The sequence below is a fragment of the Neopsephotus bourkii genome, unplaced genomic scaffold, assembly GCF_033783945.1.
Source record: "Neopsephotus bourkii isolate Nb327-2 ecotype Australia unplaced genomic scaffold, CSIRO-AGI_Nbou_v1 NB_1768, whole genome shotgun sequence".
Taxonomy (NCBI): Eukaryota; Metazoa; Chordata; class Aves; order Psittaciformes; family Psittacidae; genus Neopsephotus; species Neopsephotus bourkii.
The window spans coordinates 1,930,055-1,957,815 of record NW_026902242.1 but is presented as its reverse complement, the minus strand read 5'-3'; the positions used below and the strand labels follow the sequence as shown (position 1 = coordinate 1,957,815).

Below are 27,761 nucleotides of genomic sequence, written 5' to 3'. Positions count from 1 at the left end.
TTCCCCGGAGGCGTTTGAAGTTTCACTTGATTCGCACACCCTGCATAAAAGCAGGCGGCTTCGCTGAGAGCAAACATCTCCTTCCACCCCAGCCGAGCGAGGCGGACCAGGTCTGGAGCTGCCTGCAGCAGTGGGCAGGACCGCGGGGACAGGCAGGGCTGCCCGCCCGGGTCCGGGAGTCACCCGCAGCGATAGGCACCGTGCCAGCCCTGCTCCAAGCCTGGCTCACCCAGCAGACCGGCTGCGGTGCTGCCAGGGACCGGGTGGCCTGCCTGCATCTCTGCCCATTTACATGGGCGGCCATAGAGGTGGGGCAGAGCTCTTTTTCTCTCTCCACATCATCCGACGGTGCGGGAGAGTGAGCACTCGGGGTAGTGAGTAACGGGACCGGCTTCAGTCATCGTCGGGACGATGGGGAGGAAGCTGGACCTCTCCAAGCTAACGGATGAGGAAGCCAAGCACGTTTGGGAAGTCGTTCAGCGAGACTTTGATCTGCGGAAAAAAGAGGAGGAACGGCTGGAGTGAGTATCTGCTCTCTGGTCCGTGAGGTTGGGTGCGAGCAAGGTGTGGGTCCCTGTACGCACTCCTGCGGGTAGGATGTAGGAATCAGACGATGCATCGAGGCTGTGTGTGAGGAGGAACAGCCAGGACCAAGCTGTGAAAATCAAACATAGTGGTGAATAGATGACGTTATCAGCGTCAAGGTGACAAGTTCGGGCTGCAAAGGTGCAACCTGGCGCTGTGCCATCAGCGGCGATGCGGATCAATGTCATTACCGTGGCTTATAGGGACACATATATGGGCCTCACTCAGGAAATGCTTTTGTGGGGCTTGGTGCTGGCGTGGCTCTCACGGGGAGACCTTACGTTGGAGCAAAGGACGGGATTTGGCAACCTTGCTTTTGTTTCATGTGATGATACCTGTGTGTTCAGGACACAAGAGTTATTCGGTGATTCAGTGGGTCCTGGGAGTCTAAAGACTCCTGAAGGATTCTGGAAAAATAACTGAGAGGAGAAGTAAACCGTAATTGCCTTAAATAGGCTCCACTGGGCGGTGTGCCATACTTGGGAAGTTTTAGGGGGTCACACATTGGGAAAAGGACTGAAAAGTCCCTGGAGCAGCAAATGGATGTGCCGTCTAAGCTGTTATAAACACGTCATTTGGCAAAAGTGTTGTCTAAAAAATGTTGGTCGGATTAGATTAATTTTTTAGCATGAGAAATCACGGGGTTTAGGTCTTGTTCATTAATTACATCAGGCATTGGACTTAGTAATTTCTTAACTGTATTTCAAAAGCTGCAGTGTCCTCGTTCAGGGTCTGGCCAAGTTCTCATTATTATCCCAAGCGGTATTATCCGAAGGGTATGGCCCGTGCTCCCAGGCCAGGTTTGGGCAGTGCTGCACTCCCACTGGGCTCTCCTAGCTCTGGGTTTTGTGAGCCACGGCTGGTGCTGATGGCCAGGTGCTCATTGCTTGCTTTGTCAGAGCCAAAAGGAGAGGTGAGGGGTGACAGTTATTCTGCATTTGGATATCTACATCTGTGCTGCTGAATCCTGCCCCCAGGGCCCGCTGGTGTGTGTTCACACCATGCTGTGTGTGAGCCGTTCCATTTACACCAGTAGCCACAGGAAGCTCTCACTCATATATTTTTAACCTCCTGATTACATTTTTTTCTTGCCTAAGAAAACGCGCCCTGTGTAGGAGGCAGAGATAACTCGGTATCGTCATCTGCTGCCTTCCTTTGCTGGTAGCAGGACGGCAGATCAGACATGGCTGTTGAAGCACATCATCACCCTGGGAAGGGTGAATGACTCCCTTGTGATGGATCTGAGCTGTGCCTGGAGGAAGGAGGTGGGGACAGACATTGACGTACCCTGCAGCAAAGGAGTGGGGAGGTGAATTCGGTACTTAGCTGACTTTGGCGCCAGACTGGCTTCTCTTGGGTCCCCTCTGATGCCCTGGGGGCTCTCAGACGGAGTGCCCTGGAACATGAGCTGTGAGGCAGGGGGCACGTGTACCCAGCTTCTGAGCAACCTTGCCTCTGTCCCAGCAGTCACAGCTTTTACATTTCAATGTTGGTGTCTCACAGAGGGCTGGCGTTAACCCAGCAGTGCCTGGCACTGCCTGAGTCTCCGGGGTAGAGCACGCTACCCGGTCCCAGGCTTGGTTGCCTCTCTGCAAGCTAAAGCCAGACATCAGATGTTTCTATAACGCCCTGGCATAGAGTAGACCACCAGTCTGGGGAAATGCCACATTCCTGCAGGCTGGACATGAGAGCATTTTCTACCTCTAACAAGCTGGGACATGATGTGACATTGTGGGAGACCCTGAAGCCATTCACCCTGCTCCCTGTGCTCTGACCACCCCCATGGACTTTTCTGTTCATTGGCTTTTCTATTCACTGGGCTTGTCTCAACATGCAAACCTTAAAGATTTCTTCCCTTTCCCTTGTTCCCACCCCCTTTACCCCAGCTTGGTCTTTTTCTTCCCTTTCTGTTGCTTCTCTGTGTTTTCTTTTTGGCTAAAGATACTCCCCAACAATGGACAAAGGTTTCAGCTGGCCAGAAACCACATGGCCATGCAAGAGGAATGCTTTGCCCAAGAAATGAAATAATGGCCACTTTGTGGGGGCTCTCCTTGGTTCTTTCCATACACATCCCTGCCAGCAGCCCCATTTCTGGGGGACAGCTCTCTGCGTCTCTCCAGAGCTCAACTGGATGGACCCCGCTGCAGTTTGGCATCCCACAGCAGCCTATTCATTCTGCCATGAGCAGAGCAGGGAAAGGGCTGGTCTGTGTTCCTGCCAGCAAGAGGAGACAAGAGGTGTGCAGTCCCTGTGGGTTTTAAACTGGTTTGGTTGGGACTTGTCCTTCCTTTGGCAGGTCTCGTGGGCGAGGGAGGGGAGGTGAAGGGATCCGACCGGTCCCTGGGAACCAGAAAAAGCAGTCCTGTGGAAGATCAGATTTTGCTGGAAACAGCCTTAGCATGGGAGTGGAAAAGGAGCTCTGAGCCCAACCCAAGCGTTTTCTATGTGGGGGATTGTTTTTAGTACCCACAGGTAAATTACTGCTGAGGATTTGCACTACGCTGTTCATAACACTGTGGATATTTAAATGCAGCACTAGGTGCACAGTTCAGGCTTTATACTGATTTTTACACATTCCAGATCCTCAGCTAATGCAAGTTGGTGTCACTCCTGTGTAACAGTGAACGCAGCCCAAGGTGCTGGCAGGAAGCTGATAGGAAAAGTTCTGTGTTGTATCCCCCTTTAACAAACCCCAAGAGCTGATCTCTCATGTGCAAACTGATTTGGTTAAACAGAGATTAGCTTGATTTGCTTTCACATCAATCTCACCACCAGTCACATCACTGCTCCCATGGATGCCCCTGCACCATGCTGCCACACCACATGGCTCCTGCTGCCTGGGGGGCACTGGCAGCACCACCAGAAGCCTTTGGTCCAGACTGTGCTTCTGAAGCAGCCTCTGGTCATGACTGATTGAGGGTTTTGGCCCAGGCTGACTTCTACCTTGGAAAATGCAGCTTCCAAACCCTGCCTAGGCAGAAAACAACCTTCTAGGGACCTTCCCTACAACTCAAATATTGCTTCTCAGCCATGGCCCCAAAAGCAAACATACCTGAAGCAGTGCGTGGGGCAGGGAACAAACAGAAAGCCTTTGGGAAGTGCAATGGGCTCTCACCAGCTTGGCAGGCATTTTAGCTGGCATTGGCTGTCACAGGGGATTCAGCCTCACACAGGCAGCTTCTTGAACGGGGGCCTGCAGCCCCATTCCGAACAGCAAAGGAATGCTGTTCAGCATTCTGAACAGCAGCCAGGTCTGGACAGCAAGGGAAGCCTGCAGTGATGGACTGCCAGGAGAAGGTGCTTTTGGTAAGCACTTGTGTTGGCCAGTCTTTCACAGGACTGTCATGAACATCTCCTGCTGCTGTTCTCTGAGCAGCCAGAACCTCGCTGCACATCACTTCTGCCTTTATTAAAAGCCTTGGCTGAATCTAGCACCGAAACACTAGATTAGAACCCCTTTTAGTCCTTTTAAATCTCAGACTGCTTTTCCTCCCTCCTCTCAGAATTCCAGAAAGCTTTTCATTCCCAGCTGAACTTCAGGCTGAAAGATTGTGCTGGGATGGTATCAGCCAGACACTTTGAGCAGAGCCACCCTCCTGAGATTCCTGGAATTGATCAATTGACCTGTGAAGCAAATGGGACAGGTTTTGGCTCAACCAAATGCAATCTCAACAGCAGCAGATTCTAATGTATATTGGCCTGCCTGGACTCTGGAGCCCACTTCTTTCTTCAGCTTATGTAATCGGTGGTATATCGGTTATTGGATTTGCCCTGCAGTGGTTTCCACAAGCTGTGGGACTCAGGATGTTCTCTGGAAAATCATTGCCGCAATGATAGGGGTGTGATGGGGTTTTGCCATGTTGGAGCTCACAGTGAAATGGTCACAAAACCAAGTTCCTGTGTTTTGGGATGTGTTTTTGCAGGGAGCTAAAATGCAAGATCAACCAGGAGAGCAGCAAGAGAGAGTTCCTGACAAATCAGTCCCACCTCAACGAAACCCACTGCGTCCACTGCCTCCAGCCCTTCAAGTTCCTGCTCAACAGCAAGCGGCAGTGCCAGGACTGCCACTTCTACACCTGCAAGAACTGCAGCCGCTACAACAAGAAGGAGCAAGGCTGGGTCTGTGATCCCTGCCGCCTCTCCAGGTACCTGCAACAGAGGGCGAAGGGCAGGGCAAGCCTTGGGGCTGAGGCTGAAGATGGGTCACCCAAACTCAGCATCCCTTTATGCTGCTTAGAAACCAATTCTGCTGACTAGAAAACAAACTGGTTTTGTTAGGAGATGGTTTCTGGGTGAGGGTCTGGTCACCACGAGTGTGGCCAGACTTGCTCACCTCGTACATGCACTGTCTCTTTGGGCAGGATCGTGAAGATCGGCTCCCTGGAGTGGTACTATGAACATGTGAGATCCCGTTTCAAGAGGTTTGGAAGTGCCAAAGTGCTTCAGTCCCTCTACGGCAGGCTGCAGCCGGGGCATGGCAACAACTCTGTGTTTCTAGGTAAGGAGGGCACCGGCGTTCCTCCTGTCCTGCTGCGCATGGGGAGTCTGCGCAGCACCCTGCTGGGATGCACCAAGGGAGGAAAATGAGCACTGATGCTGCTCTGAGTGCCTTGTGGCTTCCAGACCGTTCAAAACATCCTGGGGAGGAAGCAGAGGTTCCGAGCTGTTTGCTCACACTGCAAGCAGCACACCGCCTGTTATTGGAGGACGCTGAGAGGGCTTCAGCACCTCTCCTATGGAGCCAGGCTGAGAAAGCTGGGCTGGGTCAACCTGGAGAAGGCTCCTTAAGGGGAGACCTTAGAGCAGCTCCAGTGCCTAAAGGGGCTGCAGGAAACCTGGAGAAGGGCTTTGGCTAAGGGCCTGTAGGGACAGGACAAGGGGAATGGCTTTAACCTGCCAGAACAGGGGAGACTGAGATGAGCTCTTAGGCAGAAGCTCTTCCCTGTGAGGGTGCTGAGGCGCTGGCACAGGGTGCCCAGAGAAGCTGTGGCTGCCCCATCCCTGGCAGTGTTCAAGGCCAGGTTGGACACAGGGGCTTGGAGCAACCTGCTCTAATGGAAGGTGTCCCTGCCCATGGCAGGGGGTTGGAACTGGGTGAGCTTTAAGGCCCCTTCCACCCAAAGCCATTCCTTGGTTCTATGATTCTATGATTTTTAACTCTGTTGAGATTTGCATTTTCACCACAGATTTCGGAATATCTGGTGCTTTGTTTTAACAAGTATCCTGTCCTGCAGTTTGTGTGTAAGAGTTGCAGCTCTTGTTTTTCTTTCTTTTAGCTCTTTTTGTCACTGGGGAGAGCTTGTGAGATTAGCCCAAGTTTAACCTGCAGGGCCAGTACATCCAGCTGGCTGGATAAGGCAGCACTTACTGTTTCCCTTGATCTAATGACTTTTACAGCTGATCTGGTGATGGTCTGGCACTGAACAAACAGTATCAATATTATTGAGTTTCCTCTCACCGTAATTATTTCCTTCAGAGCTCTAAGGAGCTTCAGTGTTCCTGATATTGGTCCAATAGTGCATGAACATGTGCTGAAAGCTGTTGTTAATACAGTGTTATTCACTGGTAGCTGCTGGCTGCCATTCGCATGTACTTTGTGTGTTGATTTTGAAAACCAGTGTGGATTTTACCCCTTCTCTGTGGAGCCATAGAAAAGTTTGCACAAATGCCATAGACGTGAGCTGCTTCTGTTGGTCCAACCCAGACCTTATCCAGACCACTCATGGCAGAAATAACCACAGCATGAAGGGCAGTGACATTAAATATACAATTAATGCACTTGGAGACAAATCATGCAACATTTAGTCTGAAAACACATCAGACCACAGGGAAAGGACAATCTGAAAGCCAAGCCAGTTCTGAGGATGGCAGTGCTTTAGGCTTCTTTATGTTGAGAGTCTGATGTCTTTTTAAAGATTAATTGTTTTATTGTTATTACTTCATTACCACCAGTGAATTGACTTTACCCTTAAGCAAGCAAGAGCCTCCTCTTGGGGCCTATCTCTGGCTGCAGGACATGGAGCAGAATGATGCAAAACCACTGCATTTTATGTGGCTATCTGCTGCTGCACTGCCAGACATGCTGCATCAGGTCCATGGAAGTGATGGCAGTAAGGTCTTTGAGTCAAGTCCTGCCTTAGAGTGCTTCTTTTATACTCTCTTTTTGATGACTTTCTGATGACTGTGCCTTGTGATGGCTGAAGAATGAGAACTGCAGTTATCCATAGCTCTGAGGCTTGTTCTTTCAGAGGTACCTGGAGAAAATATGCTTATTTACTTTTCCCACAATTTTTCTTTCCATTTAGGTCTTCAGGACAGAGTTTACAGCCTGCCAGACATTAACAGTGAGTACAAAAGAGAATTGCAGCATGTGGTTCGCAGTTCAAGAGAGGTTTCCAGTGTCTTTTCCTCTTCACACCCTCTGGCTATGGGCTCTCCAATGCAGTTTGGTGTGGCTGGAGCAGGGAAGAATGTCTCCACTGCAGTGGAGGTGGACTGTAATATCTGTCTCTTGCACTGCTGTACACCTGGGGTGTCAAAGGGTAGGCTTGGATGAAACATGGCTTTTAGCTACATGCCAAACTTGAAGCTTGCAAGTACTCACCATCTCAATGCACCCATGTCATATACTTAAAGCTGGCCTTATTATTAAGGGACCCACAGAACTCAAGGCCTCCGGTTGCATTCCTTAGGAGCCCTTGCAGGAGAAATTCACTGCACCTTGCCATTTGATAAAAGAAAAAACATTTTGCCTACCTTGACTTTGGACTTGGTCTGGCATTTGTGTTGTTCCCAATGTACTGCTGGGCTTGGCAGCGATCTGGGTACAGAGACGGGGACCACAAATCAGTGAGTCACTGACAGCAGAGCTGGATGATAGGAATCAGGACCATCAGCAGAGCTGTGTTAGGCTAGCTGTGCTGCTTTCAAACACCAGAGTCACTCAGGTGGACCTTGAGGTGCTCTCTGCAATGCGGGTGCCCTTATTCTTCCTGTAGTGGTCACTTCCACACCTTTGAGAGCATACCTCTGGAACGGAAAGCAATGAGTGCCCAGAGAAGCTGTGGCTGTCCAATCCCTGGCAGTGTTCAAGGCCAGGTTGGACACAGGGGCTTGGAACAACCTGCTCTAGTGGAAGGTGTCCCTGCCCGCGGCAGGGGTTGGAACCGGATGAGCTTTAAGGTCCCTTCAACCCAAACCAGGCTGGGATTCTAAACTGGACTTTTTCATTCCATATAAGCAGCATGGTGTGATCACCACAGAAGGCACCTCCCCAGGAATGGGGTGCAGGAGATGCCCTTACACAGCATGCCATTGTCTCCCCTTCAGGTGAGTGCCAGCTCCTCGCCAGTAGTGATGTTGGGGATGGCAGTAATGATGAAGACAACGTCCTTCGTGGAGCTGAAGCGGAGTGCTACAGCAGAGTAAGTGTTTCATTCTGTGGCTCCTTCCTCCTCACTCTGTGCCCTCAGCTGCTGCTAGGCTGCCTTGGGTTGTGGTGGTGGTGGTGGTGGTGGTGGGTTTCTATGCCACATTCAGATTTGGGCCTTTCTCTCTGTTTTCCTTCTCCGAGATAAGCCCCTCTCCCACTCTGTGTAGGAACAACCAAATCAATAAAACCACAAACACTTGTGCTCTGTAAAAAAGATCCACTCCTGGCATGAAGAATGTCTCTAATGAATATCACAGTCCCAGCCCCTACCCATATAATGAGAACCCACCTGGGGTGGTTTTTACTAGAAGAGGTATGTAGCAAAGCACAGATGGGTCCATGAGTATACTGAATTATCTCCTGGGTTTTTCTGGGACTGTGTGCACAGATTAAGGAGCCTGATGGGAAGAGTGTGTGTCCCTGTAGCATGTGTGAAATCTGTCGGTATGTTTGAGTTGCTGGTTACAGCTACAAACATGCTGTCACATACATGTCATCTAAGTCTATGGATACAGGTATGTGCTGCATTTCACATACTAGTGTTAAGGCCAGGTTGGACAGGGCTTGGAGCAAGCTGCTCTGGTGAAAGGTGTCCTTGCCCACAGCAGGGATTTGGAACTGGATGAGCTTTAGGGTCCCTTCAAACCCAGACCATTCTGTGATTCTATGATGCTTCATTCTGATCTGCTTCTGAAGACTGAGAAGCTTGTCCAAGCTGTTCCTGCCCCAAGGCAGCTGATGACCTCCCAGATATCTGGGAAGATCTGCCAGCAGCATCCTTTCTCTGAAGATGGGGAGATGCTTCAGGTATCGAGAGCATCTCCCAGATTTCTCCCTGAGCTGTATCCTCACTCAGCTTTTCCTCAGTACCTTTATAAACCAGGAGAGAGCTTCTTACCGTCTGCTCATGGCAGCAGTCCTGAGCCAGAGACGAGAAGTCAGGAATCCACTTTTCCTTGACTCCGGCACAAGCACAGGGTGCCCTATAAACCTGCCTCCCTGCAAGCAGGACAGTGTCAGACCCAAAGTGCCTCTGCAGGAAGCAGGAGCCTTGCTTGATGCTCTGCAGACTGAGGCACACTGGGGGGACAAGGGCCCTCCCTCCCAATTCCTTTTGAGGTCAACTGTGATTTATGCTGAATTCTCCTTTCTTGCACTTCCCACACTAAGATGTGCAAGACAAAGCGCCTGCTGTCTGTGCATCCCTTTGATTTTGAACTGGACTCGGAGTATTCTGCTCAATCTCGTCGCCAGTCTGCACAGCTCTCTCCAGCAGCCAGCAGCCCGGATGCTTTCCAGGTACTGGGAGAGTGCTGGGGATTTCCTTTCATCTCTTCTTTCTGTCTCTGCTACCCCCTTCTTCAGCTGGTGTTGAGAGGCAGTGGTGCCAGTCCTTGCTCCCCATAGCTCTCTCTTTGTCCATTTGAAGTCATTTGACTCAGGCTGAGTCAGGAGTAGAACATCTGACTGAGCCAAGGATGAGGGTAAGATGAGATAGAAGAGGTTTTCTGGCCTTTTCCCTGCAGATTTCTTTGCTCTCTGCAGACAATGCTTTTCCTTGTATTATCCCAAGGCTGTGACACCCTGGTTTCCAGCAAGCTTTTGGAGGTTCAGTATTCTGGGTTGTAGAGATGTTGGGGAGTTTGTTTCATGCTTGCATTAAAGGTGAGGAAGTTTGGCCAGGTTGGATGGGGCTTGGAGCAACCTGGTCTGCTAAACAGTCTCCCTGCCCATGGCAGGGGTGTTGGAACCACATGATCTTTAAGATCCATTCCAGCCCAAATCATTCTATGATTTCACTCATGGGATAAAATGAAACCAGACTCTGCTGCCATCATCCTGTCCAGTTTGGGGCTGGTTTTGCCATGAGGTGGCACTGGGGGGATGTATTTGGCCAGCACTTTCCTGGGGCACACAGCCTTTGTGAGACTGAGGCATAAATCCCACAGAGCCAATGTGACTGCAGTGATGACACCTGCAGGGTGGGCGACTCAGTCAGAAGTGAAAGCAAAAGCTTTGTGAATAGTGATTATTTCTCTGTAGGAGACTTCATGTGTGTGTCAGGAGCTCCTCACCAGCAGCAGGATACACAGACAGCTCCAGCATGAGCAACAGCATGAACAATAAGCTGCACCCCAGGATCCCACCAAGGGCTGGGGGTCAGCATCCCCACCTTCCAGCTCTGAGAGGAACACAGACAGGGCTGCCCTGCATGTGGCAAAAGGTCTTCCAGCCTGAGGTGCTTCAGATCAAGCTTTATGGGCTGCTTCTGTTTCCCTTTCCTGTTGAAATTTCACTTTTAAAATGCTATAGAGCTCCTTCTTCCTTCTCATGATGCTGTAATGCTTTACGCTTTACTGGGATGTGCTGAGGTGCATAACACGGGCTTAAAAAAGAAAAGCAATTCACACAGTTCCACACAATTTGGTAAGATTTTGGGGCAGACAGTTAGATTCACTCTTTCTTTATGTAATCCTGCCTTTATGTAGCAAAATCGATGTGAGTCTAAGGAGGGCTGGGCTCTGCCAAGGTCATCTGGATCACATTTATCAGTTGCAGAGTATTTGAGGGGCAGGGGTGATTGAATATGGACACTGAGTTTCAAAAGACCGGAGTTTTTGCAGCCCAGATGTATCTGGTGCTTGTACAACTTCACAGTGCCCCCTGGCAGTGATGAGGAGCATTGCTCAGGGCTCATCAGCAAAGGGAAGCAGCCGTTAAACTGGATTATTAGGCAGGGCCATTATAAAAGCTCAATCCATGCAGGTGTTGGAGGACAAAGGGAGGAGCAGTTACCGAAGATCAGGAGAGGGAAGCAGTCCTCCCAGGCAGCTGCTCATCAGCAATCCTCATCTCAGTCTTTCCCAGATTTCCCCAGCCCAGCTGAAGATGTCTCCCAGGAGTCCAGGATCACAGATGCGGATCTGGTCTTCCACCACATCTTGCAGGAGCAGGGACCAGGCAGGCTCCCTCCAGAGGAGCACTTCAGCACGGAGGTTCGGCTCACTGTCAACTCCCGGAGAAGGAGCCTGGAGAGAAATGCCAGACCTGGTAGGTGTCCCCAGACATGCTTCTCCTGGGTCCTTGGAGGACAAGCGGCTGCAAGAGGTGGAACAAAATGAAAATGTCCTTGATGTTGTTAAAAAAACCCAAAACTTCCAAGCCATGAAAATCCTTGTGACCAAATATGTTGTGCCTGAAGCAATTTGGTTGTAATGGGAACACATGTCTTGTTCCCAACAAACTCATTTCACCAAGACAGAGGGGCCTTGCTTAAGGTATCTGTCCTTCTCACAGCCACTGCTCTTGTCCAGGGTAGAAACTAGATATAATCAAATGGACGCTACTAGAGACAATGGGATATGCTTCCTTCTGCCGGCAGCAGTTGATGAGTTCAGCTTCTTGCCAAAGGATGGTGTAGGTGCAGAAAATGTAGTCCTAAGGGGACTTGAGCTGTAGGAAAACTGGCGAGCAACTGGTGGCAAGGACTGGGAATTGCTAAGTAGCATCCATGTAGCCTGGCATGGTGCACTGTCAGGCTGAATGAAATACCCTAGCAAATAACAGGGCAGAATTTGCCTTTCCCTGCTGTGGCAGCAGACCCAGGAAGGCTGGATACTGGCTTGTGCATGGGCAGCTGTAGGATATATCCTTCTGGGTCTCCAGTGCCTGTTTTATTTCCTAGGGAGTAGGAAATGCTGGGTAAACCTTACTGCGTGCTTTGTAGGGGTCCACTCCAAGCCCCACTGGAGCGACACAGCAGCAGCAGGGCCCATTGGCTTGTTCATTCCATTTTATGTCATTGGTTTTGTCTCGTTTGAAATTCTCCTTTAAGAATAAGACTTTCCATTCTTTTTAAATGCTCCGTCCTAGACTGGTACCTCTAGCCTGATCTAAACATCTTCCACTACTCAGTGTATGAAGGGCAGTGTCCAAACCTGGGCTCCAACAAAACTGGGAGGGCAATAGCAGTTTTTACTGATGGACATGATTGTCTGGGGCATGAGAGAGCAAGGATGATCCCCCTTGTACCTACTGCTAACTCAGCAGTGCTGTGTGGCTGCAGCGAGTGGAGGTACAGCCTGGTCTAGCATAGCCATCCTTACCTTGGTGTCTCCCACAGAAGCATCTCCTGCCAAAGCATAGAAGGTGTGATCTGGAGAAGTGCCTTGTTATTGTTTACAGCTGGGGCCAATCTCCAGGAAGGAACTCAAGGGTATGAGTTTGTTGTAACCTTGTGCTGAAGCCTCCTCTTCTCTCTCCAAAGGCAGCCCCTGGAGTGAGCAGCCCCGATCCCGGTACTCTGCCGATATGGACACCTCCGATGAGGACATGAAGGAAGCCCAGTTCCCAGCCTACCCCCCCCATCACATGAAGCGACGTAACAGAGCCTCCTCTCAGGAGAATGCCAGCCACTCTGGGAGCCAGGTACCAAACACCCATTGAACCAGCCTGTGGCTGAGCTTCTCTTGCCATGAACAGTGCTTGTTATCTATAAGGTGCAGGATGGTTCAGGGGAGAAAAGAAGCAGTGATGGCAAACTGGGGCGCACCCATGGTAAGCTTCCGTCCAGCATGGATGTGCAGCATGAGCTGAAAACCTGGAGTGCCCTCAGTATCCACACAACCCCTGCCCCTTCTGCACAAGGGTGGTTTGATACCCGAGTGTCACATGTGCAGGTCCAAGAGGGACCAGAGTGGGTCCCAGGTCTCTGTAGACTCAAGATCTCTCCTCCTCTTCAGAAGTACACTGGAACTCTGTGTTTCCCATCCCATGTTCTCCTTTCAGCCCTTCCACTTTGGCAGCCATGGCAAAGAGAAAATCAGGTACTGGTTTGTGCTTCATTCTGCCCATGATGCCTGGAGCCTTCCTTCATTCCTGTTAATTTTTCAGCTTGTCCTTATTGCTCTGCAAGTTACCTTCAGTTTCATGTGTCCCCAGAAAGGCTTTCTTTAATTGAATGACTGGTGCTTTATGATCAGACAGAGGTTTGGAGAAGGATATTTGATAAGCATCAAGATCCTGTTCTTCCAATGTTCCTGCCCTGATAGGACTGGGTCAGGACAACCTGTCACATTAGTCTTCTGAATGATGATAATAGGGGGAGCAGTCTAAAGGAGGGTATCAAATAGGCTATAAGCTTGTGTTTTAGCTGTTAGACAAGGACTTGCAGTTCCTGATGCCACCTTTGTGAATGGTGGTGGGTGGTGAGAGGTGGTAAAGCATTCCTCAGACCTTGAGCAGCAAAATGCAGGGTGGTGTTTGAATGCAGATACACACAGAGAGCCATCACCAGTCTCTGCTGATAGCAGTGATTTTGCACATCCTGGACCCCTCTTTGTGTATTGAGCGGGGAGATCTGTAACCACAACCATCACTCGGCAATGCTTCATCTGCCTGTGTAGGGAAACCTTTCCTTTGCCTTTTACTTCTCTCAGCACATGTTTTAATCAGTAAGTGTCATTCCTTTTTTAGCCAGCAGTAAATGGGAGAGCCCTGGACTGGGTATCCTTAATGACACCACGGTACATTAGGCATGAAATTCGCACCATGCTTTGCAGTGGGGAAATGGGGTCAAATTCCTGGCAGTGCTTCAGGTAACCTCCTCTGTCAGCTGGGCAAGCTCCTCCTCAGGGTAGTCTGTTGTGACCCGGTGGTTTGCTCCATCACACCAGCACTAAGGCTGCTGTGGAGCCTCATAACTCTAATGGTTACAAGACATCTTACTCCCAATTTAAGCCCATTTTCTCTTATGCCAACATCGTTCATTAACTTAAATAGCCTTTCATCTTTCCTGCCCTTTGTGCTGCTGATGTGTTTACAGCTAGCAACCATCCTCTGAGCCTTCTCCTTGCCCAGCAGGAAGAGACCTGCCTCTGTGCTGGGCCATTAACTTCAGCATGATGCATACGTGCATTGCTGTGACTGCTGGCCAAGGGGAAGCCAGGTACCAGCCCTAAGAAGCAAGAAGGCAAGAACATCCAGATTTCAGTGTTGGACAGCTCTGTGGTATTGGCAGAACTGTAAGAGGTTCAGAAGAGCCTGGGGTCCATCCCCTGGTACTGACATTGGAGAAGGTGGAGGGGCTGAGGCTGGCAGGATGGCAAAGGCAGACCAGGAGGGACTGGGGACAGCAAGGAGCAGCTGCATTTTCCTGAGCAGTGAGGTGATGGCTTTTTAATTGCTTACAGGCACTTCCAGGATATGTCATGTAGCTCCCAGGGGTATGCCAGCCCCTGATGGGACATCCCAGAGGACAGCAAGGGTGGCTGAGTACGACTGGTCACCCTGGTGCTGCACTTCTCAGAGGCTGTGCCCTGTGGCAACTCAAGATGTTGGCTTGTGGGGCGTAGGGTCCAGAAGCATGTTTGTTAACTCCTGTTAACCCTTTATTGAATCCCATAGCTGCACTTCACAAGCGATGTTTTCCTGGTAGACACCTTATTGGCATCTGAAGGTTCCAAGAGGTGGAGAGCTCAGCTCTTTGTCCTGCATCACTTCGACCCCACAGATGAAAACCCTCTCTTAAAACTGCATTAGGTGCAAGTTTGTCAAAATCTGTTTGGTCTGAAAATTGCTTTTGCTTTCATCCTGGAGCAGATACATTGTCCAGTCCCAAACAAGGAGCACAGCTTCTCCAGTAACAAAGGCAGAGGCTGCTCCCTGGCCCTGTGAGTCCAGGAGCTCAAGGTGCCAGAACAACATCAAAAAAAAACCCACCACTACTTAAGAAAGCTCTTAAATCTGACAGGACATGAAGAGAAGCCCTGAATTGGCAACTGTGTAGGTAGGTCTCTGCTTTAGGTCTTTAGCAGCCAGGTAAGAACAGGGTCAAGGCACAAGGAATAGAGACAATTTACCAAGCTTCTCCCTGAAAATCCCTCTGCTGTACCTCAAGGGAGCTCAGTGGTTGTGGATTCCCAAAGCTTTGGTATTGTCTGGCTCCTTTTCTTTACACTAAGCTTCTGTTTGAGGTCTTGGGTATTTGAGAGACTGGAGGCAGCACCTCTGCTGGAGTAGCCTGTCTTCCCTCCTCAGCAGCAAGTAATAGTTTGCCCTGATGGCTTCCTTATGGGCCCTGGATTAAGTTTCTTCACTTCAAGTGTTTGACTACAGAGCAGCATTTGCAAGCCTTTGTCAGACAGAAAGCAGTGCAGGGCAGCCCAGCCCAATGGGGATGCACACTAACAGGGTGACCACCATGCATTAAAACGAGCCTTACTTAGGAGGGAGAACAAAAGCAAGCTGCTCAGCTCCTACCCTTGTAGCCCATCAACAGCAGAGCGTGCATTATGCTCTGACCTCTCCCAGCCTCTGCATTGTGGAGACAGGGTAGTGTCTGTGTTCAGCTCGTCACTCATTGTCACTGGGAGCAAAGCAAGAGTCAGGCCTTAAACAGTACTGAGAAACCACTTAGAGACAGATTGGGTTGCTTCCGGCCCGTGGGTTTAATGCTGCTTAAAGATGCATTCAGTTAGGGATGGTAATTACAGCATTCTGCTCTCCAGAGTGTCAGGGGTTTATGTTCGTCTTCCCTAAAGCAGATGCAATCTCTCCAAGCTGTTGTGAGGATCTGGTTAATCAAACACAAGCACAAAAACTGGGTGAGAGGATGGAAACGTTACAAAAACAAAGCCAAGCCCTCGCATCTCTTTGTTACTGCATTTACTTACTGCATTTGCTTCAGTGGGAGGCAGGCACTCAGGACAGCAATGATGTGGGAGTTCGTGTTAAAATATGGGCAGTATTCCTCATCATTTGTAATTTATTTGATTGGATCAAAGAAGAAAGACATTTATTGTTTTTTCCCCAAAGAAATCAAAACTTCCACTTCTAAAAGGGAGGAAAAAGCTTCCTTTGATGTTTTCAGTGGTTTAACCACAACAGTTTGGCTTGGCTCTTGTGCTTTTTGGTTTTCAGGGTTTTGTCTGTTCTATTCTCTGCTTTTCTCTCCATGCCCCTTTTTTCATGGGAAGAGGAAGGGAGGAGAGAGAGGCAAGCATCTCTGTAAATCCATGCATGGAAAAGTCAGAAAATTGCAGTGTGCTGGGAAAGCTTACAGGGTTATTATTTCTATCTGGAATTTCTATGGGAATTTTTTACCTATTCCCTCTTCCTTCCCAGTGCTGTATTGCTTGGGGGGTGATGAGGTAGTAGCTGCCTGAAGAAAGTGTTAGTGGGGAGTGAAAATTGTGTTGACCTGAATTTGGGACAGCGTGTGACTGATGGCAGAATAGATGGCTTTGTTACAGCCTGATGCTTTTGCCTGGCCAAGGGACACAGTGGGCCAGTGATGTGGTTTCATGTTCACTGAATCAAAGCTATCAATGCTTTGGTGGGATTGAGATGTGTTGGGTACTTAGCATCACTTTGAGCTTTCCAGATGTGAGGGAGGCTGTGCACCTCCTGGGGCTCATCAGTGTAGCCGGGGCTGGTTTTAAAGACAGTAACTGTTAATGTCTTTTAGCTCAGCCCACGGTGGCGGTGTCTTGCTGCTTGCTTGCTTCTGCTGGTTTCACTGTTTCCTCACTGCTGTCAGTGGTGGCCGGGCTGTTCTCTACTCCTCTGCTCTATCTCTCCTTTCCTCTAGATCCATGAGCTCAACAAACGCATGTCTGCAATCGAACGTGTGCTGAACCGCTTGGAGGAAAAGATCCTGGTGAGCTCTGAGGAGGTAACCGGGCAAAGCCGGGGCACCCTGCAGGGAGAGAGCATGGGCTGTGCTGGGCCCTTCCCCTTGTCATTGAAGGGGCTTTTCTGAAACAGCCAGCATTGCAGGGAGAAAGCAGGTAGACAAAATGACCCAGGTTGGTTGAGTTTAATCCTGGGTTGGCTTTGGAGGCTTTTCTATAGTTCCAGGTGATGGAGTGCCTTAGAAAACATTGCATGGCAGGACAGAATCAGAAGCAAGCTTAACCTTTAGGCCCCCGTGCAAGCTAGTGCCTTCCTTGCCCATTTTGCACAAGGAAGATTGGGTTTCAGGTTGATACTCTATGTAATGCTGATTGCAGGAGTATTGTCAAGTGGGTGTTGGTACATCCGCAGAGCTGTGACAGCTCATTTGAAATCATGGGAGACTCAATTAGGACATATGAGGAAGTCACCTGGTAATTGTCAATGAGATCTGAGTCAAGGATTTCTGAATCTCTTCTGAGTTGCCCTTGTCTTACCATGCCATCAAGTTTGGAAGAAAACAGCTAAATTAAGTTACAGCTGGGCAGCAGTGTAGAATCTGTGAATCCTTAGGTCATTTAACATTGATCTGGGGTTTCTAATTTTAAACTCTGTACTCTTCCTTTGTGTGAAACCATCACCATGAGCTGCTCTGGCAGGTGATGGCTCAATAGAATTGACAATGATAATTGCAGAGAAGTCCCCTAGAGATAGACGAAACAGATCAATTTCTTCCTTATACTAAAGTCTGTGATGGGGATGGCCATGTTTGCAGTCATTCAGTGCTTTTGTCAGTAAATCTGACTGAGGGAGTAGGAGACGTGCACATTTGCATGTTCCTGTGCTTTATTCCCATGTCTAGGGCATATCAGAGTAGAGGCAACAGGTCTAAACTGCTGCAGCAAAGCTTGCTAGCAGAAAGGATAGCAGAGCCTGAGAGTAGGTTGCCTGGGAGAAAGATTGCCTGCTGCAGATGCCATTGTTCAAGATGGGTAAGAGAAGCTTAGACAAAAACCCATCAGGATGACATGGATAATTGTATTCCTGTCTTAATGCAAGGGACAGCAAGTTCAGTAACTTCTAGAGATCCCTTACAGCATCTGGAGGTTTAATAGGATTCTTCTCCTGGTACCAGGAACTGCACCTAATAACAGGGCTGGGTGGAGCTGTGCCATCTGTCCTACAGGAAAGTTTTCTGCATGTGTTCTCATGACAAATAAGATTCCTTAAAGGCTCTCAAAGCTACATCGGGGAGCAGCAGTTCACATGGCTTCCTCCCTCACCCTAGTGGACTATGTCTTATGGTTGCTGTGACCTCTGCCCTTGCAGCCACCAGCCACATCATGATTCCTAATGAAAACCTGGAGATTTTGGGCCCCAGATCCCCTGAGTACATCTTGTTTTTTGAGGGGGTGGGGGGTGGGGGGCAGCAAATGCAATTTTACACAGGAAAAAGCTAGTAAGTTGGGCAGCAGGGGTGAGGGGGTGAAATGTCTTTCAGATCAAGGATTTGTGCTCCTCAGCATGGAGCTGGGACACAACTCCATTTGTAAAGTCCATCAATGGCTGCACTCCTCGCATTCCTCTCCTGGCCAGTCATGGGGAGTGCATCTGGACCTGGGCATGCTCCATTATCCAACACAGGAGACCCTTATCCACCTCCCTTCTTCTGTTCCCTCAGTCTCCAGCCCCAGACTCCCAGCTTGATCCTGATGCAGAGGAGGAGGAGTTGAAGAGGAAGCTGGAGGAGTTAGCCAGTAATATCAGTGACAAGGAAGTCTCTTCTGAAGAAGAGGATCGTGAAGAAAAGAAGAGAGCAAAGAAACCAGAGATGAGTCCCTCCTGTGATGACATGGCCAGAGAGGCTCGAAAGGTAATCTGTGTCCTCCCACCCACACCATTCTAGGCTCCATCTGTGGTTCCTTCTGCTTTTAGTGGTTTATGGTTTACACCGTGATAATGCAACTCTTCTGTCCCACAACTCCACCTCAGTGCCTCCCAGGGTTGTGGTGTATCTGGCTTAGCTGTCTGCTTTAACAAAGTGTCAAGGGTTAGAGAAGTGCTAGGTGTTGGATCTGGACCTTTCACTGCTCTCTAGGCTCTCCCACACTCATCCAAGAGTCAAAAGTACAGTCTCTTAGAGGTCTTGCAGGCTGCTGCCTACCTTGGAGAGGTACACAACCTCCACATCTGTCTCAGGATGTGGATATCATTGTGGAGAACAGAGTCCTGGGGTGGGAGAAGAGCTTGGTCATTTAGTACTGGCAGCCTTTGTTAGGCACCTGCTACAACCTGAAATGTCTCTTCCAGGCCTCACTGCTCCTGAGGCCCCATATCCCTGGTCCTGCTTTCTCCCTGCTAGATCAGCATCTCCTGTACTTTAGCAGTGTGCTGGCTCCTGTCCTCAGGGTGATCTCTGGGGACATGGCCAGGGAGAAGACGAGGGATCACTGCTTTCATCCAGTCCTATTCACATTACACCAGACGATCCGGCACTCCCATGGCCCAGTGTAGCTCTGATTTATCCCCCTGCTTGCTGTCTGCATTTTGGAGGTCTGCATATCCCTGCAGCATGGCTGGACAGGCATTCGTTTGTGTGTAGCCTCACATGGGGAATTGCTTCCATGGCCTGAGAGCATGAGCAGACAGAGGAGCTGGTCAGCTTCGCCCTTGCCTCACCCAGTGTGTGGTGCAGATGGGTGACAGCCCTGGGGATGAGCAACCCATCCAGCCCAGGTGACTCAGAAAGGGAGATTTGCGTCTCTCCAGCTGTGTAGAGCCTCCTGAGATGGTCCATTAGCACAAAAAGGAGAGGTCAGTGTTCCTTGTTAGGTCTCTAATGGCTTATTTGTTCATCCCTCCCTTCTGCCTTGGCTGTGGGTGGAGGATTTGTGTGTTTGCTCTGCCACATCCGTCACCAGAGTGCTATCCCTCTCCTCTCCTGCAAAGCTCCTTTCATCTGAGGCTGCAGAGACTTCCATGGTGCCACAAGGCCTCTCTTTAATGGGCTTTTGTTCCTCAGCCTCACTTGGCAAAACCTGGCTGCTTGGACTTGCGGCTGCGTGTACACACCTTGTGCATTTAGTGAGTCTGTATCAGGTATGCAGGAGACTTCAGAGCAGCTTGCAATGTCTGAAGGGGGCTACAAGGATGCTGGAGAGGAATTCTTCATCAGGGACTGTAGTGATAGGACAAGGGGTGATGGGCTCAAACTGAAACAGGGGAAGTTCAGGTTAGATCTAAGGCAGAAGCTCTTCCCTGTGAGGGTGCTGAGGCGCTGGCACAGGGTGCCCAGAGAAGCTGTGGCTGCCCCATCCCTGGCAGTGTTTAAGGCCAGGTTGGACACAGGGGCTTGGAGCAACCTATCCCAGTGGAAGATATCCCTTCTATGGCAGGGGGTTGGAACTGCATGATCTAATGATCCTTTCCAACCCAAACCCTTCTATGAGTCATTGCACAGCTCTCTGTAAAATCTCAGGATCAGAGCAAGCAGCTGTTCCCAGGATGGCTTACCTTGTAGTTTGGATACCATTTGCTTTCTGCCACTGGATCACCAGTGCACTGCATCCTTACCGAGAAACCTCCTTGAATGCCCCCTTTTTCCTGACAGCTGCTTTTAAGTGATTGCTGCAGCCGGGTTTAGCTACCCCTCATGTGTTGAACAATGTGCATCTTCTTAGTAGCCATTTCCAATTAGCTGCAGCACAGGAGATAAGTGGTAACTGGGATAACTTAATTCTTAAGTGGTAAGCCAAGATAAGTTAATTCTTGAGTGAGCTGCTGATCTGCAGAGTTTCACCCTGACCTGCAATGAGGAATAGGGAGATGTTAGCGGGGCATCCGTGTAAGCTTCTTAATTCTTATAAAATGAAGCCTGGATTCTCCAGATTTGCTACTTTCTTTGACCAAAGCCCATCTACGAAACATGGAAGATACAGGCATGGTTATGGACTCCAGACAGGCAGGCAACACAGGAGCTATATATGACAGCTCCTAAGCAAAGAGGACCCCAGCTGGGTTGCAACAACTCAAGCAGAACTGAATCTGAGAAATTAAACAAAATTCAGGTTTTTGCTTCACTGTAACACTGAGAACACTTTAGAAATGCCAGCAATGATGTAGATGAACCAGCCTTGCTTAAAGGCTGTGTCAGCATGGATGTGATTTTAACAGCAACTTTCCTCATAGTAGATCCAGGCTTGGATTTTGCATCATTCTGAGTCCGGGTTTATGTGAGTCTCCTCTCCAGTCAGGAGGAAGTCATCAAAGTGGGGAACACCGCAATGAAAGAGCATGGTCCTAATGGAAAATGTGAAAAACTCAGCTGTGCCAGGAAGGACCATAAAGTGATAAAAATACCAGCTGTGCTGAGAGAGCTGGTTCTCTGCAGGACAGCCTGCCTGGAAATACGTGCGGTTGTAAACACCGCTGTTCATTGCCAGGGCATGTATCTCCCCATCTCCTTGGTTTCTAGGGAATTATCAGTTGAGAGAGAGTTTCTTCAGTCTGTTTTTACATTTTCTTAATCCCTTAGCAAGCAAAAGGCAGCACTTAAGGGCATTAATGCCATCAGTGCCCCTTGGGGTGGGCAGAGGGGGCATTAGTCCCAAGTTCTGGCAGTGTGGCAATACAGTATAGTTGTTCTTTTTCTCCTTTGCCACAAACTCCAGGAGTTATTGGAGTTATTTGCACCCATGCTGAAGTGGAAAGCAATATGCTGCAATTAGATCTTATCTGCTGAGTAACTGAATGGCCTTCAGGTGGCCAGGTGCTGCTGCTGTCAGACAGCACTGGTGAGTGACACATGCCTGATAACCTCTTTTCCAAGACTTTTGAGATGACTTCTTTTGTCACAGCCATCCTCCAGCAAGCACGGGCTGAGATCAAACCTCCGCTTTAGCCAGGCATCCATTTCCAGTGGGAAGCCCTTCAGGAGCAGCATAAGCCCTTTAATTATCACTTCTCCATCTTTCTACAGCTCCTGAAGGTCTGATGCCCGACTTGCTCGGTTTTGCACACCACGTTAAAATGATGTCCTTATTTCTCTCCCTGCTCCCCCCCGCTCTGGCTGTACCTGGTGTTCGCAGAGGTCATCAGCTCAAGCTTTGAGCGAAATCACAGTCAAAGTGCTGAGAACCATAAATGCCACGGAGCAAGCGGTGTGTGAGTTGTTGCATGGAGAGAGGCAGTGCAACGGTGGCTGTGTCCTCCCCGCAGGGCATCCTCCCAGCCTGGGCAATGGGAAGGAGGTGGCCGAAGCGTACCGTGAGCTTGAAGAAAATGTAAGGTTCTAGAGTTCATGAGAGGTTTCTGCAAGCAGGGAGGGTGTCAGCAAGGAGGGAGGGGGGAATACGGAGGAACCCCCCCAAAGTTGCCTACTAGTGGGTAGGCCAGCACTAAAAGGATGGGCACGACACAGGGGTTTGAGTCCACTGTTGCCTGATGGTGGCCAGGGCTCTCTTACAAGGGGGGTGGCACAACAGCAAGTGCAGATGCTCTGTCTTGTTGCTTCCCTTGTGCCTCAGCTCCTGGTATCCCCGGCTGAGTGCCAGGGAGGGAGGATGAGTGCAGTCCTCAGTTTGCTGTAGGGTTGCTTTGCAGGATTCTGCAGCCCTGTGCTCCAACTGCAGCAGAATCTTTTGTCCTGCTTCATTTTGGCTCCTGCCCAGCACAAGGCTTTCACAAACAAGGATAGCATGCCCTACCTGTTTGCTAATGCTGACTTGTGTCCAGAGCTGAAGGGCTCATGCAGGTGACAAGTTCACATATAAAGCGCAATGTCCTGCTGGGTTTGTGTGGCACTGAAGTGTCAACACTTAGCTATGGCAAACCCATATGAATCAATTCCCTGTGGAAATGGATTGCATCTACAGTGCCGTTTGCCAAGATCCAAAGAAACAGTTCAAGGATGGGGCAAAGAGTTGCATCTCCATCTGGGTGGTCAGGTTTCGCTGTCAGAAACATCCTGGGGAGCCAGGTTTTATAACACAGTGTGGCTCATCTCTTATTGGGGAAAGCTTATACATAAAAGCAGTGAGCTCAGAAACTGGTTTCTGGCCAAATGCAGCATCCCAGGGAAAGAGGGGTGTCTGCATGAAGGGTCTGAGGTTCCCCCTTTCCCAGAAGAGGGGATAGGATGTGAACTATGGGCTTAGTGCTGTCAGTGGCAGGTCTGGGACAAGGAGATGGGTAGAGATAGCCCTGGGGGGTGCATGCTCAGCCTGCCATTCCCTCCTGGCCCTAGCTGAGTCACAGCTTGATGCTCTGCTCCTGGACCATGCCACCTCAGAGAGCACAGGGAGAGTTTGATGGCTCAACAACAAATTGTGTCCCTGTGACTCACAGGTTGAGCTGCTTCACAAACAGCACCCATAAATGTCTCCAATCTGTTACGGCCTCAGGGCTTGTACTGGCATGGGAGAGACCTATGGGACAGCGTGGTGTGAGTTGGGTTGGATACTTGGTATTTCAGGGTATGCCAGAAGCTCTTGCCAGGCAGTCTTGAGCAATACCTGGCCCAGGAAAAGCAGTGAGGGTTGGAGGAGCAGGACTTGCACTGGCAATACCAAGAGTTGGGATTCAGTCAGCAAAACAGTGGCCACAACCCCTCTGATCATCTTATGTGACTGCATACAAACATCTCTTGGACTTGCATCCTTGTAGTAGCCCAGGAGGAGGCAAGTGACAGCAAAGCCTGTGGTTTTATTGGGATAGGTCCTTTTGCCCTTTCTTACCTAGGCAGCAAACGTAGCCCATTGCTTCCCATGGCTGCTGAGCTCCATTTGCACGCATATTTGCTGGGGCTTTGGCTGGGACCATTCCTGTGTATTTAGAGCAGTTCCTGAGCCAAACTGTCCTTTGCAGGTCAGTTAACGGCCCAGGGTCAAGCTCCCACACCCTGACCCCACTCCCAGCCAACCCAGAAGCGCAGACTGAGTGGATGTGGAATGTCAGTGTATCAACTTCCCAGCTTGCTGACACCACGGGACCTGGCAGCCTGCACTGGTTTGCAGGTGCCTGCCTCCCCTCTGAGCAGATGGCATAAAGATGCTGATGCTTCTTGAGTGGGTCACCAAGATTTGGGCCTTCCTGTGTTCTCATTGAGCGTTTTACCACTTTGCTGGGTTAGTAATTGCTCTCAAAAAGCCTGGGGAAGGGAGGAAAGGAGATGAAAAACCCTGCCAGAGCTGGCTGGTATGGCCTATGCTGCAAGGCAAGAAAGCAGCCATAAAGTAGCCTCAGGAGCTGTTGTGTCTGGTGCTGCAGAGACACTGAGAGCTCCAGAGAGGTTAATGCTGCAATGTGTGTGGGTTTGGTTGGTTTTTTTCCCTTTCAGGTATATCTGACTGCTGGGAAGACCTTCCGGCTTGAGAGCACCCTCAAAGAGCTGGAAGAAGGGGCTCAGCACAGCGGCACAACTGACTCGGAGCTGTCAGAGCTGGAAGATAAAGTGGCCTCAGCAGCTGCTCAGGTGCAACAGGCAGAGAGTGAGGTGAGGATGTGGCTGAGAGCTGCTTTGCCCAGCCAATGACAGCAAATGAAGCCAGGGGTGGAACCAGCCTCTGTATGGTCTTTTTCCTTCTAAAGGTTTCAGACATTGAATCTCGGATCGCGGCTCTGTCAGCTGCGGGGCTGACAGTGAAGTCGGTGGAGAAGGCAAGGAAGAAGTCGAATGGGCAGGTGAGCATGGAGGGTGCCTATGAGAGATCCCAGCCCTGTAATGCACAGATTGCTGCTGCTGCCACTTTGCACTGTGAGGGGCTGCCCGGCTTGCTGTGCCCAGCTCCCTTCCTGCTGCATGGTTCTCTGCCCCAGAGCTCCAAGAGCAGATGTCTCACTAAGGATGGGGACAGCGCTGATTCCGTGTATGCATCAAGGGAGGATTTTGTGTCTGGGACTGGTGCTCTTCCTGGGGTTGCTGGAGGGCACTCAGGGCCACAGCAGTGCACTGCCTCTTTTGCTTACCTTGGAATCAGCCCAGTCTAAATAAAAGAGGTGAACATACAGAGGAAAGCAGACAAAGTCATCTGCTCCCTGCACCCAGAGAGAAACCCTTGCCTTCCTCTGTCCACAGGCTGCCTGCCTCCACTCTTCTGGTGCCACCAGCAGCAGTCCCGGGGAGTCTTTGGATGACGTTAAAGTGAGTACATGTTTAGTGGTGCATGCAGCTCAGCATCCAGCCTGGAGACACCTGGGGTGTCCAGGAAGCTGCTTTCAAAGTGGTGGCCTCAGAGGGGACCTCTGTCCTCCCATCCCATTGCCCACAGCAAGCTGCTCCCCATCTCTTACAGGCGATGCCTGGACTGCAGGGGTTCAGGAGGAAGTTCAACAGTCCCCTCGACATCCCTGGTAAGGACCGAGGCTCTGCCATGGGAGTTGGGGAACTGTGGGTGGATGGGGCTGGGTTTGGGGGGACGTTCTGTCCTCTCTCTCTGCATCCCCCTGCACTGGAGAATCCTCTTCCCTGTGTTCATGGCCTCCTGCTAGGAGAGAGGGAACCTGTGGTGGACCATTTAGAAAGGAGGCAGGAACTGTCAGGATGGGGATGGGGATGGGGATGGGGATGGTGATAGGAGAGCGGAGGCCAGGCTGAGTTGGCTCAGTCCTCCAGGAACCAGGACTTTGTATACAGCCTGGCCTCTGCCACCCCAGAGTCCAGGGGGATTTCACCTGTGACATCACGTTGTCTGTAAGATCTCAAAGCCTCACGTAAGCCCATCACCTCTTCTGATAACAATTTCCTCTTTGCTTGGTCATCTCGGAGAAGGTATCCTTCACCCTGTTATCCAGCTGGCCCATCCATTGTTGTCTGATGGGGGCAAGAGACCCTCCACATCCCACCTATGACAAACAGCAGCTTGGGAATGCTTCAGAGCAGTCTGTGACCTGAAACTTGGCACAACAGCTTGTGTGGTGAGGGGCAGCCACTGGAAGCATTTCATCCTGACCCGTATCAATGAGACCCACGAGGAAATGACTTTTCTTTTTCTCTCTTATCTCGCCTCATAAGCGTAAAGACAGAAAGAGTGGGTCTCTTTCCAGGTAATGGAAGATGAAAGGAGGAAAGATCCTTTAATGCAGAGGATGATTCCTGTTTTCCCCATGCATGCAGACAATTAACAGTGCTATTTCCCAGGCTGAGGATGGTAGGTGGAAAGGCCCATTCTTCTCAAGCTGAAGAGGGGTCATCCTCTCTCCTTCCTGCAAAGGACAGGCAGATAAAGGCAGCCTGGGTGACATGGCAGCCCCACAAGGAGATAAAGAGATGAGCAGCTAGGATGGATGTCACCAGGCAAACCTAATTGCCTCTGCCTGGGCTGAGCAATGGGGAGATTCCATCTCCTGAGCACCCTCTCTGTGGGTCAGTGACTTGCAAAGTTGGGTTTGCAGAAGTGCAGCTGGAGCAAGTTGGTGTCGGATAAAAGACTTGGTAGGTCAGGAGAGGTCTGAGTGGCGAGAGCCCCACGTGTGCTGGGCTTCGGCCAGTCCATGGAGGGTTCCAGAGCAGAGGTTTTGGCAGCTGAGCACTGGCAGGCTGGCCCAGCTCACGGTGCTCTGGGAGCCTCTATAGCAGCAGCTTCTCTTTCCTTATTGTGAAAGTGCTTCCCACCACCCTCCTGGAAAGGGAAGTGCAATGAAACACAGAAAGCCTCAGCCAGCAGGGGATAGTAAAACCCCAGTGACTTGGTGGGTAACAGAAACCTCTCTGAGGTGGGTGAGCACCACCTGCCCATCTCTCCTCTCACTACAGGTCTTGACGACTCCTTTGACCGCAACTCTGTTTACCGTGGCTCCCTGACACAGAGAAACCCCAACGGGAAGAACAGGAGAGTGGAGAGGCTCTTTGCGGTACGAACCAAGCCACCCGGGAGGGCTGCTGGCTGGGCCCCACACGGGACTTGGAGCAATCTGTCCCTCCCATGCTGTCCTTGAGCCTGTGGAGCCCTCAGCTCTGGGTGGTGGCCAGTAGTGGCATGCCTGGGTGTCACCCCATGAGGTCTGGCATGTGTAAGCCCCAGGGCGGGGGGACCAAACACAACCTTTGAGTTCCCACTGCCTGGGTGGCTCCATGGGATGGGGCAGGTCCTCGCTCCACACAGGGGCAGCAAGAAGTGTGTGTGTGTGTGGGCACAGCGGTGAGCTGAGGTTTCTCCCTCTGGTGCCTTGCAGAAGCCTGTGATGACCCACCTGTCCTGAGGAGAGGGAGACCCTCCTGCCACTGCATTTCACTGATGCAAGACCTCAGCGCGAAGCCTCACCTCCTTCCCCACAACACTTGTTCTTCCTTCTCCCATCTTCATCTCTCCCTGAAGCCCTGGACAGGAGGGGAGCCAGAGGTTGTGGCCAGGAAGTCTTGCTGGTAGCTGCCAGGGAGAGGAGCAAGGCACTTGGGGTGCAGACCCATGGCTAGGGGCTCTCATGGGAGGATGCAGGCATGAGACCTTTGCTTAAGGCTGCTTTTTGGTATCAGGTTAACCAAGGGGACCGGAGAGGTGCAGAGGAGTGAGCTCCTCAGAGGGAGCTGGATGCCAGTGTGGCTTCCCAACATGGGGACCAGGGGCAGTGACACCTTGTCAAAAGCTGTCAGTGCCTGTCCCTGCTCTTCACCTCCTGGTCTTGACTGGGGACAGGAGCTGACAGTGCAGGATGTTCTTGGGTACCTCAGGTAGAGCAGGGACCCAGGCATCCTGGGCTGGGATTCACACCCCAGTGCTGGTCCCAGCTCCCTGCAATGTCCCCTGGAGCACCTCCTCCCTTCCCAGAGCAGCAAAGCAGGGTGGGAGCAATGCTGACTCCCTCCCAGTGAGCCCTTGTCCAACAGATCTTTACACAAAGCCATGCAAACACCCACTGAGGCTTCACACAGCCGTGCTTGAAGCAGCCATGACCATGTAAGGATGTGAGTGGGGCAAGGCTTGTGGGAAGCGGTGGCAAGAAAGGTGGAAGAGCGGCTGGAGGCCTTCCCCTGGTTTGGGTTCAGTTGTTTTTACAGTGCTCAAAGATATCCCCTCTCCAGGTAAGGCTGTATTGGCAGGTTTAGGAGGACTCCAGAAGGATTGTATAGGTGCTC

The 27,761-nt window shown here is 50.6% G+C and overlaps 1 protein-coding gene across 7 annotated transcripts; it reads left to right on the top strand.

Annotated features, from left to right (window-relative positions):
* MLPH (melanophilin) lies at positions 1–27,613 on the top strand. 7 transcript variants are annotated; one of them, XM_061379085.1, is made up of 17 exons: positions 2–521; positions 4,509–4,730; positions 4,947–5,083; positions 6,891–6,929; positions 7,915–8,009; positions 9,188–9,316; positions 10,876–11,068; positions 12,285–12,445; positions 16,608–16,691; positions 18,372–18,563; positions 21,778–21,972; positions 24,027–24,182; positions 24,278–24,370; positions 24,765–24,830; positions 24,982–25,039; positions 26,442–26,539; positions 26,861–27,613. In XM_061379085.1, the coding sequence occupies exons 1-17, from the start codon at positions 412–414 to the stop codon at positions 26,885–26,887; spliced, it is 2,055 nt and encodes a 684-aa protein (XP_061235069.1). In that variant the 5' UTR covers positions 2–411; the 3' UTR covers positions 26,888–27,613. The 7 variants fall into 7 exon arrangements, with proteins under 7 accessions (XP_061235070.1, XP_061235073.1, XP_061235069.1 ...); XM_061379086.1 differs by lacking the exon at positions 16,608–16,691 and having other exon boundaries at positions 1–521; XM_061379087.1 differs by lacking the exon at positions 9,188–9,316.
* Positions 27,614–27,761: the final 148 nt, after the last annotated feature.

Bases quoted from the DNA above. Each gene is read 5' to 3' on its own strand.
- MLPH (XM_061379085.1), top strand. From the start codon at position 412: ATGGGGAGGAAGCTGGACCTCTCCAAGCTAACGGATGAGGAAGCCAAG. The intron at 4,731-4,946 runs GTACCTGCAACA...CTCTTTGGGCAG, and splicing joins GATCCCTGCCGCCTCTCCAG to GATCGTGAAGATCGGCTCCC. The intron at 24,183-24,277 runs GTGAGGATGTGG...TTCCTTCTAAAG, and splicing joins TGCAACAGGCAGAGAGTGAG to GTTTCAGACATTGAATCTCG.